Raw genomic sequence first — 16,054 nt, forward strand, 5'->3', positions numbered from 1 at the left:
TATTGAAAACATTGACTCCAAAAATGCGTTGGATAATCCAGAACGTTGGATAAGTGAGACTCTACTGTATTAAATAAATAAAGAGAACTAAGGGGCTGCAATACTCCAATCGAGCCATGAGAGGGCAGCACTGTAATAGCAAAGGCGGGCAAAGGCGGGGAAGCTAAGAGGCTGCTAGAGGACGCGCATGCGTAGCAACAGAGTCTGCCTCTAATCAACTTCATTATCAATGCCTTGGACTCCGTTTCCCATGGGGCATCGCGCCGCGCGGAGGGCAGGACTGCGTGCGATTGGAGCGCGGTGCCTTCTGGGGGCGGTAGTGAACACACAGCGCGGTCGTTTCCGGTTCCCGCCTGAGGTGCCGCTTCTCGCCCTTGTCCGCTGCCGCGATGCTGGTCCCGTCCGGGCGCCGCCTCCTCCGCCTCCGCGGCCTCCTCGCCCTCGCCGCCCGGCCCTACGCCGAGGCCGCCGCCGCCGCGTCCTCGCCGCAGATGGCCTTCACCTTCGCCTCGCCCTCGCAGGTCAGGACAAGGTCGCCCGGGCAACCAGGGCCGGAGGGGGGGCAAGATGGCGGCGGCGGCGCTGAGGAGGGACATCCGGGCACTTCGGAATAGGCTCGGCCGCGCCTGCGCCAACCTCGGCCCTCCCTCCAGGGGTTTTGGACTCCAACTCCCAGCATTCCTCGCAGCTAACCCTAACCCTCAGCCGCAAAGCTGTTGGGTGAGAAGGGCGGGATATACATGTTGTAATAAATAAATAAAAATTATTATTATTGTTAGAGGAGGGAATGTGGAACCTCCATTCACATCAATATTATTATTACTATTGTTGTTATTAGAGGTGGGAATGTGGAACCTCCACCTTAAATCATTATTATTATTATTATTATTATTATTATTATTATTGTTAGAGGAGGGAATGTGGAACCTCCATTCACATCAATATTATTACTACTATTGTTGTTATTAGAGGTGGGAATGTGGAACCTCCACCTTAAATCAATATTATTATTATTATTATTATTATTATTATTGTTAGAGGAGGGAATGTGGAACCTCCATTCACATCAATATTATTACTACTATTGTTGTTATTAGAGGTGGGAATGTGGAACCTCCAACCTAAATCAATATTATTATTGTTGTTGTTGTTATTAGAGGTGGGAATGTGGAACCTCCACCTTAAATCAATATTATTATTATTATTATTATTATTATTGTTAGAGGTGGGAATGTGGAACCTCCATTCACATCAATATTATTACTACTATTGTTGTTATTAGAGGTGGGAATGTGGAACCTCCACCTTAAATCAATATTATTATTATTATTATTATTATTATTGTTAGAGGTGGGAATGTGGAATCTCCACCTTAAATCAATATTATTATTATTATTATTATTATTATTATTATTATTGTTAGAGGTGGGAATGTGGAACCTCCACCTTAAATCAATATTATTATTATTATTATTATTATTATTATTATTGTTAGAGGTGGGAATGTGGAACCTCCACCTTAAATCAATATTATTATTGTTATTATTATTGTTAGAGGTGGGAATGAGGTACCTCCACCCACATTATTATTATTATTATTGTTGTTGTTGTTGTTAGAGGTGGGAATGCGGTACCTCCACCCACATTATTATTATTATTATTATTATTGTTAGAGGTGGGAATGTGGAACCTCCACCCACATCAATATTATTCCTATTGTTGTTAGAGGTGGGAATGCGGTACCTCCACCCACATTATTATTATTATTATTATTATTATTATTATTATTATTATTATTATTGTTGTTGTTAGAGGTGGGAATGTGGAACCTCCACCCACATCAATATTATTCCTATTGTTGTTAGAGGTGGGAATGCGGTACCTCCACCCACATTATTATTATTATTCTTCTTATTATTATTATTAGAGGTGGGAATGTGGAACCTCCACCCACATCAATATTATTCCTATTGTTGTTAGAGGTGGGAATGCGGTACCTCCACCCACATTATTATTATTATTATTATTATTATTGTTAGAGGTGGGAATGTGGAACCTCCACCCACATCAATATTATTCCTATTGTTGTTAGAGGTGGGAATGAGGTACCTCCACCCACATTATTATTATTATTATTATTATTATTATTATTATTATTATTATTGTTAGAGGTGGGAATGTGGAACCTCCACCCACATCAATATTATTCCTATTGTTGTTAGAGGTGGGAATGCGGTACCTCCACCCACATTATTATTATTATTATTAGAGGTGGGAATGTGGAACTGCCACCCCCATCACTATCATTATTATTGTTATTGTTGTTATTGTTAGATGTGGGAATGCGGACCCTTCACCCGCACGACTATTATTGTTGTTCCCTCCTCAGGTCTTCTATAACGCGGCCCACGTGAAGCAGGTGGACGTCCCCACGCTCAGCGGGGCCTTCGGCATCCTGGCCGCCCACGTCCCGACCCTGCAAGTCCTGCGGCCCGGCGTGGTTACCGTCTTTGCCGAGGACGGGGCCTCCACAAAGTACTTTGGTGGGTCTGCACGTGGGATGCACCGCTTTTACCACCTATTTAAATCCGGACAGTGGGGTTTGTAGGGCTCCTCGTTAACGTCCGTCTCCCTTCTCGCTTGGCCTTTGCAGTCAGCAGCGGCTCCGTCACGGTGAACGCGGACTCCTCCGTCCAGCTCCTCGCAGAGGAAGTCGCGCTCTTGGATCAGCTCGATCTGGCGGTGAGTCCCCACTTGCCTTCCGTGTGGCCTCGTCACTCTCGTCTGATTATGAATTAGAGTTTCGAGGCAGCCTTAGCACGGCCCTTCCTCCAAATGGCGGCAGAGTTGACAAACGTGGGCCTTTCTAAGGGCCGTCAAGCTAGAAGACCTTAAGACAATGATGGGCAACCTTTTGCACTCGGTGTGTCAAAATTCACCAAAAAACCTAGCATGACTTGGGTGGTGTGTCATTTTGAGAAAAAACCCCCATATTTTCACAATACAGTAGAGTCTCACTTATCCAACACTCGCTTATCCAACGTTCTGGATTATCCAACGCATTTTTGTAGTCAATGTTTTCAGTACATCGTGATATTTTCGTGCTAAATTCATAAATACAGTAATTACTACATAGCATTACTGCTTATTGAACTACTTTTCCTGCCAAATTTGTTGTATAACATGATGTTTTGGTGCTTGCTTTGTAAAATCATAACCTAATTTGGTGTTTGATAGGCTTTTCCTGAATGCCTCCTTTTTATTCAACATATTCGCTTATCCAACGTTCTGCCGGCCCGTTTATGTTGGATAAGTGAAATTCTACTGTATATATAGTTTAAATAACACAAATATATAATTGTAATATATAACTGTATTTAATAAATCAAAAACTATTTACTACCATTATTTCCATGTACAACGATCTATGGTACCTCTTGCAGTTTCCATGCTGATTTCTCTCTATTCTAGTCTCAATGTAGTCATGAATAATAAATAATATGGTAATAGTATGATAGCAATAATATAATAATATACTACAATAATAATAGAATAATAATAGAATGATTATACAGTAGAGTCTCACTTATCCAAGCTAAACGGGCTGGCAGAAGCTTGGATTAAGGAAAGCCTATTAAACATCAAATTAGGTTACGGTTTTACAAATTAAGCACCAAAACATCATGTTATACAACAAATTTGACAGAAAAAGTAGTTCAATACGCAGTAATGTTATGTTGTAATTACTGTATTTACGAATTTAGCACCAAAATATCACGATATATTGAAAACATTGACTACAAAAATGGCTTGGATAATCCAGAGGCTTGGATAAGCGAGGCTTGGATAAGTGAGACTCTACTGTGTGTGTGTGTGTGTGTGTGTGTATATATCAGCATCCATTCCCAACTCTCACAGGCAGCCAAGTCCAACCTGGAGAAGGCCTTGTCGGAGATGGCCGCCGCTTCTGACGAATCCGCCAAGGCAGAGGCCCAGATCCGCGTGGAGGCCAACGAAGCCCTGGTGAAGGCGCTGGAGTGAGGAGGGTAAGCCAGTCAATGCGTGTTGCATGCCGGCTTTGTGCCTCCTTTTCCGTCTCTTTCGGACCATTATAACAAACTAGCTTAGCCCAGCCACGTGTTGCTGTGGCGTTGTCTGGTGGTGTTGGTGAGAACTTGTTGAGGCTGGATGGCCATCTGTCAGGAGTGGTTGGATTGTGTCCTCCTGCATGATATAAGGAAGTTGAACTGGATGATCCTTAGGGGTATCTGCTAACTTTAGGATTGTATTATTATTATTATTATTATTATTATTATTATTATTATTATTATTATTATTATTATTGAGAGGCTGGGTTGGCTGAGTAGGTTGCTAGGAGACCAAGTGGGTGGAGCTTAGCCTTCTAACTGGCAGCAATTGGATAAAAACAATTATTCCTCTCCTTCTAATTAGGACTTTATTTTTGTTTTCTTTTTGTTGTATGAACACAGAGACATGGATGAGGGGTTGTGCTGCCAAGTTTAGTGCTTCTGGGATGTGTAGTTTTGTTGTTTTGTCCTAGGCCGAAATTTCATTACCCTTTTATATATACAGTAGAGTCTCACTTATCCAAGCTAAACGGGCCGGCAGAAGCTTGGATAAGCGAATATCTTGGATAATAAGGAGGGATTATGGAAAAGCCTATTAAACATCAAATTGGGTTATGATTTTACAAATGAAGCACCAAAACATCATGTTATACAACAAATTTGACAGAAAAAGTGGTTCAACACACAGTAATGTTATGTTGTAATTACTGTATTTACGAATTTAGCACCAAAATATCACGATTTATTGAAAACATTGACTACAAAAATGGCTTGGATTATCCAGAGGCTTGGATAAGCGAGGCTTGGATTAGTGAGACTCTACTGTATAGATAGAAAAAATGAGATTTAATGCTGGCTGGTGCTCCTACCCGTGTTTGCCAGCAGAGGGCGCAGAAGGACAAGGCTTTCTATGAACATACATCATGTGCATACACTCACGCATGTAGATTTCTATTGTGTGTACATGAAGCATCCTCATATACATTTATGTATACATTTATGTGTATATATTTCCATTGTGTGTGTGTATACGTATGATGTGTATACACGCATCCACTTAGGCATGTATAATTCCATTGTGTGCCTACACGCATGATGTGCATATACTTATGTGTGTCTATTTCCATTGTGTTCCTATACGCAAGATGTGTATACTTACGCGTTTGTATTTCTATTGTGTATATGAATGATGTGCATACACTTATGCGTCTATATTTCAATTGTGTGCCTATATGCATGATGTGTATCCATTTATGTGTGTATATTTCTATTGTGTGTCTGTACACATGATGTGTATCCGCTTATGTGTGTCTATTTCCATTGTGTGTCTGTACACATGATGTGTATCCACTTATTTCCATTGTGTGTCTGTTCACATGATGTGTATCCACTTACACGTGTATATTTCCATTGTGTGCTGTGTATGCACTTCTGCGTGTATATTTCTACTCTGTGTGTATACGCATGATGTGTATACTTGTTTATTCGTTCAGTTGCTTCTGCCTCTTTGTGACCACTGTGTGTGAATACGCATGATGTGTATCCACTTATGCATGTATATTTCCATTATGTGTCTCTACGCATGATGTTCATACACTTATGTGTATATATTTCTATTGTGTGCGTGTATATGCATGTATATTTCCTTTGTTTGTGTATACACATGTGTATACATTTATGCGTATATATTTCCATTGTATGTGTGTATGCATGATGTGTATACTTATGCGTGCATATTATCATTGTGTGCGTATATGCATGATGTGTACCCAGTTATGTGTCTATATTTCTACTGTGTGCGTATATATGTGTGTATATTTACACTGTGTGCATATATATGATGTGTATACGTAGGCGTATATATTTCTATTGTGTGTGTGTATACGTATGATGTGTATCCACTTATGCATGTATAATTCCATTGTGTGTGTGTATGCATGATGTGTATCCACTTATGCGTGTATATTTCCATTGTGTGCGTATATGCATGATGTGTATGCACTTATTGTGTGCATACATATGATGTGTATACTTATGCGTGCATATTTTCATTGTGTGCGTATACGCATGGTGTGAGCCCACTTATGTGTCTATATTTCCATTGTGTGTGTATATATGCGTATATATTTCCATTGTGTGTGCATATACATGATGCGTATACACCTATGCATATATATTTCTATACTAGAATATATCTGGCAAGATGAAACGGGTCATAAATATATTATTACTAGCTGTGCCCGGCCACGTGTTGCTGTGGCGAAGTCTGGTGGTCTGGGAAATAAAGTATTGAGGAATTGGTGGTAGTGAAGGTCAAGGGTCAAGGTTTTCTCCTGACATTAAGTCCAGTTGTGTCCGACTGCACACGGAAGTGGATTATATGGCAGTGTGGAGTCAAGATAATCCAGTTCAAAGCAGATAATATAAGATTATAAATGGGTTCTATAGCTGCGTGGAAGGGCCTTGAGTCTGCACCGCCACATAATCCAGTTAGAATCTGATAATCTGTATTTTATAGGCAGTGTGGAAGAGGCTTAAGTGAGGCCTAACTCTGCCTGGGCTGAGTGGGTTGCTAGGAGACCAAGTGGGCGGAGCTTAGCCTTCTAACTGGCAGCAATTGGATAAAAACAATTATTCCTCTCCCTCTAATGAGGACTTTATTTTTCTTTTCTTTTTGTTGTATGAAGGTAGAGGCATGGATGAGGGGTTGTGCCGCCAAGTTTAGTGTTTCTGGGATGTGTCATTTTTGGTGTTTTGTCCTAGGCCGAAATTTCATTACCCTTTTGTATATATAGATTATTATTATTATTAATAGGTCGTATGTTGTAATGTCTCCCTCGCCAGGTGTGTCAACGTCTGTGTCTGTTCCAGGAAGTCCCGCCCCCGGCTGCAGGGAAAATGGCCGCCACCAACTTCCTGTGCGCCCACCTGTACAGCTGACGTTCCTAATTAAAGAATTACAAAGAACCCATCGCTTAATGGAGCCGTCTTGTTTATTCTTTGGTTGCATTTATTAGATGCAACAAATAAAGCAGAAAACATACACATGCATTAAAGTAGATGCAATTAATATATATACACATAATACTAATATGTCATAATATGTATGTCTTATTATATTATTATACAATATATAATATTAATTCAATATTTATATACATTAACTAGCTGTGCCCGGCCACGCGTTGCTGTGGCTAGGACTTAATTTTTTCTTTTCTTTTTGTTGTATGCACGTAGAGGCGTGGATGAGAGGTTGTGCTGTCAACTTTCGAGGTTGTGGGGCATTTAGTTTAGTTGTTTTGTCCGGTGCCGTGATTCCATTACCCTTTTATATATATAGATATAGATTAAGATATATACACATACAGTAGAGTCTCACTTATCCAACATAAACGGGCCGGCAGAACGTTGGATAAGCAAATAAGTTGGATAATAAGGAGGGATTAAGGAAAAGCCTATTGAACATCAAATTAGGTTATTTATATGCTTTATATAATCTGAACATATAAAATGAAATGCATACATTTATATATTATATATTAATATTATATAATAGGTAAATATATATAAAATATATACTATATATATTATATATGAGGAGCCCGGTGGTGCAGTGTGTTAAAGCGCTGAGCTGTTGAACTTGCAGACAGAAAGGTCGCAGGTTCAAATCCCGGAAGCGGAGTGAGCGCCCGCTGTTAGCCCCAGCTTCTGCCGACCTAGCAGTTCGTAAACATTTTGTACACATTCATCATTGGTGGGGTTCAGAGGGCTCACGGAACACAGGTGAACTACAACTCCCAGATGTCAAGATCAGTCACCCCAAACCCCACCAGTATTCCCAGTTAACATAGGAAAGGGTAGGAAAGGGTTAAGCGAGAGGCAGTGGGCGGGGTCATGCAAATAGAGAGAAAGGAACCTCTGGGATGTGCTGCTCGCCGTAACCTGCAACGTCCTGGGAGGGAGTGACTTGGGTCTGTTTAGTTCCTGACCAATTTCTCCGTTTGACATAGGAAAGGGTTAAGGGAGAGGCAGTGGGCGGGGTCATGCAAATAGAGAGAAGGGAACCCTGGGATATGCTGCTCGCCGTAACCTTCAACGTCCTGGGAGGGAGTGACTTAGGTCTGTTTAGTTCCTGATCAGTTCCTCCGTTTGACATAGGAAAGGGTTAAGGGAGAGGCAGTGGGCGGGGTCATGCAAATAGAGAGAAGGGAACCCTGGGATATGCTGCTCGCCGTAACCTGCAACGTCCTGGGAGGGAGTGACTTGGGTCTGTTTAGTTCCTGACCAATTTCTCCGTTTGACATAGGAAAGGGTTAAGGGAGAGGCAGTGGGCGGGGTCATGCAAATAGAGAGAAGGGAACCCTGGGATATGCTGCTCGCCGTAACCTTCAACGTCCTGGGAGGGAGTGACTTGGGTCTGTTTAGTTCCTGATCATTTCCTCCGTTTGACGTAGGAAAGGGTTAAGGGAGAGGCAGTGGGCGGGGTCATGCAGGTGCCAGCGCATCCTGGCCTTTGCCGTGCGCTCTCTGCCTCATCCCAGGGCTTGGCAAGGAGGGTGTGTGTGCTCCGCCGGTTCCCACTCCCGCGCACGGGTGCCCGCGTACGATGCCACGCCAAACGGGCGCCGCGGCACCGCAACACGCCCCGTGCACGGCATTGGCGTGACCCGGCTCTGCCTTGGCCCTGCCCACGTGGCGTCCTTGTGCGCGGCCGGGCATGGCCAGACTTCGGCCCTCCAGGGGTTTCGGACTCCAACTCCCACCATTCCCACCTCTCAGAGAAAGACAAGAAGGGAGGTGGCGGGCGCATATTATTATGACTATTAGTATTGTCATTATTATTCCTAATTGGAAGAGACCCCTATTATTATTATTGTTATATTATTATTATTATTACTATTACTATTACTATTTTCTTCCTAGAGTTGAGAGAGACCCCTGTTATATTATTGTTGTTGTTGATGTTATATTAGTATTATTATTATATTATATCATCATCATCATCATCATCATTATTATTAACTTCATCATAATCATTACATTCCTAGAGTTGGGAGAGACCCCTATTATATTGTTGTTGTTGTTGTTGTTGCTATATTAGTATTATTATTATTGCTATTAGTATTGTCATTATTATTCCTAATTGGAAGCAACCCCTATTATTATTATTATTATTATTATTATTATTATTATTATTATTATTATTATTTTCTTCCTAGAGTTGAGAGAGACGCCTGTTATATTATTGTTGTTGTTATATTAGTATTATTATATTATTACTATTAGTATTGTCATTATTATTCCTAATTGGAAGAGACCCATATAATATTATTATTATTATTATTATTATTATTATTATTATTTTCCTAGAGTTGAGAGAGACCCCTATTATATTATTATTATTATATTAGTAATGTTATATTATTCCTATAATTATTATTATCATTATGATTATATTCCTAGAGTTGGAAGAGGCACCCAAGGACCATCCAGTCTATCTCCATTCTGCCAAGCAGGAAGATAGACTTGCCTTATTATTATTATTATTATTATTATTATTATTATTATTATTATTATATTAGTAGTATTATTAGTAGTATTGGTATTATTATTAATATTATATTAGTATTATATTATTATATTTTTTATTATTGTTATTATCATTATGATTATAGTCCTAGAGTTGGGCTCTAGAGTCATTATTATTATTATTATTACTGAAACCATCCTCATCCTCATCCCCGTCCTGATGACTAAGCCAGGAAGGAAGGCATCTCCGTGTTCCCGTGTGCCGCAGAGGAGCGCACATGTTCCAGGGCTTGTTTTTTCCTCCTCCCGCCGCCACCGCCATGCGTGACTCACCTTGAGACATGCGCTTCCCATTTCCCGGCATGCCGATCATTGCCGGCGCCTTGTGAGGCCAAGGCCAGGCTCCCTTGGAGCTCCCTTTTCCTCTTGGCCCTGCCTTGGCAGGCCTTTCAACGTGCTCATTTCATTCATCAAGACACGCCGGAATGTGTGTCACTGTTTTGTAGTGCCAGCTGTCAGCTCTAGTTTGTAGTGCGGTTTTCTTGTACTGATTCTGCTCTAGTTTGTAGTGCGGTTTTCTTGTACTGATTCTGCTCTAGTTTGTAGTGCGGTTTTCTTGTACCGATTCTGCTCTAGTTTGTAGTGCGGTTTTCTTGTACCGATTCTGCTCTAGTTTGTAGTGTGGTTTTCTTGTACTGATTCTGCTCTAGTTTGTAGTGCAGTTTTCTTGTACCGATTCTGCTCTAGTTTGTAGTGCGGTTTTCTTGTACTGATTCTGCTCTAGTTTGTAGTGCGGGTTTCTTGTACCGATTCTGCTCTAGTTTGTAGTGCGGTTTTCTTGTACTGATTCTGCTCTAGTTTGTAGTGCGGTTTTCTTGTACTGATTCTTTTGTCTGCTGTGCTTTGAGGAGTTTCTGATTTTGGACTTCAGTCAAAGCAGGTTCTTCACTTTGCTTCACATCTTCTGCCATGGCATGTTCTTCTTCTTTGACTGCTTGTTTTACTTGTAAGAGTCCTCTGCCTCATGATCTTCTAGGCAGATTATTATTAGTAGTAGTACTACTACTATTCGTATTCTTCTCTTATCCTTGGATTCCTGGGCTTAATATTATTGTTATAATGATGATGATGATTCTATAATATTATTATTATTATTACTCTGATTTTGACTATTGGTCTTCTTCTCTCCGCCTTGGGCTCCTGGTCTCTTGGTGCTGCCAGCCCCGCCCTGCCTCCCCACGCATGCCCAAGGCCTTACCTGGCCGCCTCGCCTTCGGAGTCCTTGTCTGGGAAGGAAGGCAGCGAGTCCCTGGGCTGAATCGTGACCGTGCTCTGACTCATGTGCTTGCGCTGCTGTGCTCCCTGCCTCGGTTTCCAGGACACCTTCTTCCTCTCCTCCTGCTCCTCCTCCTCCTCACAGGTCCAGTGACTCAGCTAATCCCGAGCATCCGATCTCTCTCTCTCTCTCTCTCTCTCTCTCTCACCTGGAGTCACCTTCTGTGGCACCTCAGCGCTGGTTCACCTTGCTCTTAACACACACTCCACCACAGCAGACTTGTTTTTTTTATCGTTTATTGATTAAAATATAGCAGTAATGAAAGCAGTAATCCAATTGTAAAGGCAATCTGCAGACTATAGTTCAAAGTCTCTGTAGAATATAATAATAATACTAATAATAATAATAATAATAATACACAGCAGACAAAGAATCAGTACAAGAAAACCACACTACAAACTAGAGCTGACAGCTGGCGCAACAAAACATTGCATGGAAAGTTCCTTGACAAAAAGTTCCTTCCAAAATGCAGACTGTCCAGTATATCTATTCTGTTTGCTGTGTCATACAATAATAATAATAATAATAATAATAAGTTATACTGTTGGCATTATAAATTGGACACAGGCAGAACTGGACAATTTGGACAGAAAAACAAGAAAACTCATGACCATTCATCATTCACTGCACCCTCACAGTGATGTTGACCGGCTAGATCTGCCTAGAAGATCAGGGGGCAGAGGACTCTTACAAGTCAAATAAGCAGTCAAAGAAGAAGAACATGCCCTGGCAGAATATGTAAGGCAAAGTGAAGAACCTGCTTTGATTGAAGTCAAAAATCAGAAACTCCTCAAAACACAGCAGACAAAAAATCAGTACAAGAAAACCGCACTACAAACTAGAGCAGAATCAGTACAAGAAAACCGCACTACAAACTAGAGCAGAATCAGTACAAGAAAACCGCACTACAAACTAGAGCAGAATCAGTACAAGAAAACCGCACTACAAACTAGAGCAGAATCAGTACAAGAAAACCGCACTACAAACTAGAGCAGAATCAGTACAAGAAAACCGCACTACAAACTAGAGCTGACAGCTGGCACAACAAAACATTGCATGGAAAGTTCCTTGACAAAACTGAAGGAAAAGCTGACAAGGAGAAGACCTGGCTCTGGCTCACGAATGGGACCCTGAAGAAGGAGACAGAAGGCCTGATCCTTGCAGCCCAGGAGCAAGACATCAGGACAAAGGCCATTCAGGCCAAGATCGAAAAATCAGCTGATGACCCAAAATGCAGACTCTGCAAGGAAACCGACGAAACCATGGATCATATTCTCAGCTGCTGTAAGAAAATCGCACAGACAGACTACAAACAGAGGCACAACTACGTGGCCCAAAGGATTCATTGGAACTTATGCCTCAAGTACCACCTCCCAGCAGGAAAGAACTGGTGGGATCACAAACCTGCAAAAGTCTTGGAAAATGAGCACGCAAAGAGACTGTGGGACTTCCGAATCCAGACTGACAAAGTTCTGGAACACAACACACCAGACATCACAGTTGTGGAAAAGAAAAAGGTTTGGATCATTGATGTTGCCATCCCAGGTGAAAAACAACAGGAAAAACTCAGCCGCTCTCAGGACTTCAAGATCGAACTGCAAAGACTCTGGCAGAAACCAGTGCAGGTGGTCCCGGTGGTGATGGGCACACTGGGTGCTGTGCCAAAAGATCTTAGCCGGCATTTGGAAACAATAGGCATTGACAACCTGGCACACAGACCTGATATGCCGACATTTGATTGCTGGAGGGGTTTGAGCTTTGAGCTGGATGGAAAGGCAGTCGGTGGAGGCTCATCCCACCCGGTTCAAGGCAGGTGATATTGGGGAGGGGGAGGGGGAGGGGGAGGGGAGGGGAGGGGGAGGCAAGGCAAGGGAGCATCTGCTGCTTCTGCTCCTGCTTCTGGGAGGGATGGCGGCCAAGCGGGCACAGCCAGCCAGACGCAGGCGCCATCTGCTCCCCGTCTAGGAATCCTGGCGAGGAGAAGAGAGGAGAGGAGAGGAGAGGCAGGAGGCCAGGCCGGGCCGGGCGGAGAAGGAGGGGAGGCGAGGAAAGAGGGAAGGCAAGAAGCAAGGCAAAAGGAGAGGCAAAAGGAAAGGCAAGGCAAGCAAGAGGAAAGGCAGAGAAGGAGGGAAGGTGAGGAAAGAGGGAAGGCAAGAGTAGAGGCCAAAGGAGAGGCCAAGCAAGCAAGAGGAAAGGCAAGGCAAAAGGCCAAGCGAGGCAAGGCGGAGAAGGAGGGAAGGCGAGGAAAGAGGGAAGGCAAGAGGAGAGGCAAAAGGAGAGGCAAAAGGAGAGGCAAGGCAAGGCAGAGAAGGAGGGAAGGGAAGGTAAGAGGCAAAAGGAAAGGCAAGAAGCAAGGCCAATGAAGAGGCAAAAGGAGAAGCAAGGCAAGGCAGAGAAGGAGGGAAGGTGAGGCAAGAGGCAAGAGGGAAGGCAAGAAGCAAGGCACTAGGAAAGGCAAGGTAAGAGGCAAGGCAAGCAAGCGGCAAGCCGAGGCAAAAGGCCAAGCGAGGCAAGGCGGAGAAGGAGGGAAGGCAAAAGGAGAGGCAAAAGGAGAGGCAAGGCAAAAGGCAAAGTGAGGCAAGGCGGAGAAGGAGGGAAGGTGAGGCAAGAAGCAAGGCAAAAGGAAAGGCAAGGTAAGGGGCAAGAGGAAAGGCAAAAGGGCAGGCAAGGAAAGAGGCAAGAGGAAAGGCAAAAGGAGAGGCAAAAGGAGAGGCAAGGCAAGCAAGAGGAAAGGCAAGGCAAAAGGCCAAGTGAGGCAAGGCGGAGAAGGAGGGAAGGCGAGGAAAGAGGGATGGCAAGAGGAGAGGCAAAAGGAGAGGCAAAAGGAAAGGCAAAAGGCAAAGTGAGGCAAGGCGGAGAAGGAGGGAAGGTGAGGCAAGAAGCAAGGCAAAAGGAAAGGCAAGGTAAGGGGCAAGAGGAAAGGCAAGAAGCAAGGCAAAAGGGCAGGCAAGGCACGAGGCAAGAGGAAAGGCAAAAGGAGAGGCAAGGTAAGAGGGAAGGCAAGCAAGAGGAAAGGCGAGGCAAAAGGCCACGTGAGGCAAGGTGGAGAAGGAGGGAAGGCGAGGCAAGAGGAAAGGCAAGAAGCAAGGCAAAAGGGCAGGCAAGAGGCAAGAGGAAAGGCAAAAGGAGAGGCAAGCAAGAGGAAAGGCAAAGCAATGGTGAAGCAAAATAAAAGGCAAAAGGGAAAGACAAAAGGCAAGGCAAGAGGCAAAGAACATCAGGAAGAACTTCCTCCCGGTGAGAAGGGCTGTTCACCAGTGGAACTCTCTGCTGCGGAGTGTGGTGGAGGCTCCTTCTTTGGAGTCTTTTAAGCAGAGGCTGGATGGCCATCTGTCGGGGGTGCTTTGAATGCGATTTCCTGCTTCTTGGCAGAACGGGGTTGGACTGGATGGCCCGTGAGGTCTCTTCCAACTCTACTCTTCTATGATTCTAAGCGAAGCAAGAGGCAAGAAGAGCCAAAAGGCAAAGCAACGGTGAAGCCAAATAAGAGTCCAAAGGGAAAGGCTTTGGGAGGAAGCAGCCTTCACGCCTGGGATCTGGAGTTCACCCCGTCCAGAGGCACCACGACCACCACCGAGGATGGACCGGGACCCAACCTGGCTCCCAGGACCCACTGGAGGGCTTTGGTGGGAGATGTAGTCCTCCCTTCCCTCCCGCCCCGGACCCCACGGACCCCACGGTGATGCTCCCAGAGCAAGCTGCCCAACGCGGTCCACCTGGCATGATGGGAGTTGTAGTCCACCCACAGCCGGACAATGCCGGGGGGACAGGCTAGTAAATCATGAAGCATTTAATGTCAAAATAATGCGTTTTCATGTCTGAGTCGGAGACAGGAGGAGGCCGGGTCTTTCCCGGTGGCGCTGCATGGGCCGCACTCTGCGCATGGCCAGGGGCACCGCTGCTCGTGGTTCGAATGCGGGGAAGCCGGCCAAGGAAAGGCTGATCAGGACGCGGGAGAGAAATATGCCAGGAATGTGCCGGGCCTCTTCCGCCCTCCTCTTTGCCCCCATCCCTTCTTTCTTTCTTTCTTTCTTTCTTTCTTTCTTTCTTTCTTTCTTTCTTTCTTTCTTTCTTTCTTTCTTTCTTTCTTCCTTCCTTCCTTCCTTCCTTCCTTCCTTCCTTCCTTCCTTCCTTTCTTCCTTTCTATCTTTCTTTCTTTCTTTCTTTCTTTCTTTCTTTCTTTCTTTCTTTCTTTCTTTCTTTCTTTCTTTCTTTCTTCCTTCCTTCCTTCCTTCCTTCCTTCCTTCCTTCCTTCCTTCCTTTCTTCCTTTCTATCTTTCTTTCTTTCTTTCTTTCTTTCTTCCTTCCTTCCTTCCTTCCTTCCTTCCTTCCTTCCTTCCTTCCTTCCTTTCTTCCTTTCTATCTTTCTTTCTTTCTTTCTTTCTTTCTTTCTTTCTTTCTTTCTTTCTTTCTTCCTTTCTTCCTTTCTTCCTTTCTTCCTTTCTTTCTTCCTTCCTTCCTTCCTTCCTTCCTTCCTTCCTTCCTTCCTTCCTTCCTTCCTTTCTTTCTTTCTTTCTTTCTTTCTTTCTTTCTTTCTTTCTTTCTTCCTTCCTTTCTTCCTTTCTTCCTTTCTTTCTTTCTTCCTTCCTTCCTTCCTTCCTTCCTTTCTTCCTTTCTTCCTTCCTTTCTTTCTTTCTTTCTTTCTTTCTTTCTTTCTTCCTTCCTTTCTTCCTTTCTTCCTTTCTTCCTTTCTTTCTTTCTTCCTTCCTTCCTTCCTTCCTTCCTTCCTTCCTTCCTTCCTTCCTTCCTTCCTTTCTTCCTTCCTTCCTTTCTTCCTTTCTTCCTTTCTTCCTTTCTTCCTTTCTTCCTTTCTTTCTTTCTTCCTTTCTTCCTTCCTTTCTTCCTTCCTTCCTTCCTTCCTTCCTTTCTTCCTTTCTTCCTTTCTTCCTTTCTTTCTTTCTTCCTTCCTTCCTTCCTTCCTTCCTTCCTTCCTTCCTTCCTTCCTTTCTTTCTTTCTTTCTTTCTTTCTTTCTTTCTTTCTTTCTTCCTTTCTTCCTTTCTTTCTTCCTTCCTTCCTTCCTTCCTTCCTTCCTTCCTTCCTTTCTTTCTTTCTTTCTTTCTTTCTTTCTTTCTTTCTTTCTTCCTTTCTTCCTTTCTTCCT

At 43.4% G+C, this 16,054-nt stretch overlaps 1 protein-coding gene across 1 annotated transcript; it reads left to right on the plus strand.

The window, feature by feature from the left end:
- The first annotated feature begins 299 nt into the window (after positions 1-299).
- On the plus strand, positions 300-7,055 carry atp5f1d (ATP synthase F1 subunit delta). Its single transcript, XM_062960028.1, has 5 exons — positions 300-521; positions 2,390-2,543; positions 2,654-2,742; positions 3,919-4,046; positions 6,933-7,055. The coding sequence occupies exons 1-4, from the start codon at positions 390-392 to the stop codon at positions 4,039-4,041; spliced, it is 498 nt and encodes a 165-aa protein (XP_062816098.1). The 5' UTR covers positions 300-389; the 3' UTR covers positions 4,042-4,046; positions 6,933-7,055.
- Positions 7,056-16,054: the final 8,999 nt, after the last annotated feature.

This window comes from Anolis carolinensis, unplaced genomic scaffold (assembly GCF_035594765.1).
Source record: "Anolis carolinensis isolate JA03-04 unplaced genomic scaffold, rAnoCar3.1.pri scaffold_7, whole genome shotgun sequence".
NCBI classification, from domain to species: Eukaryota; Metazoa; Chordata; class Lepidosauria; order Squamata; family Dactyloidae; genus Anolis; species Anolis carolinensis.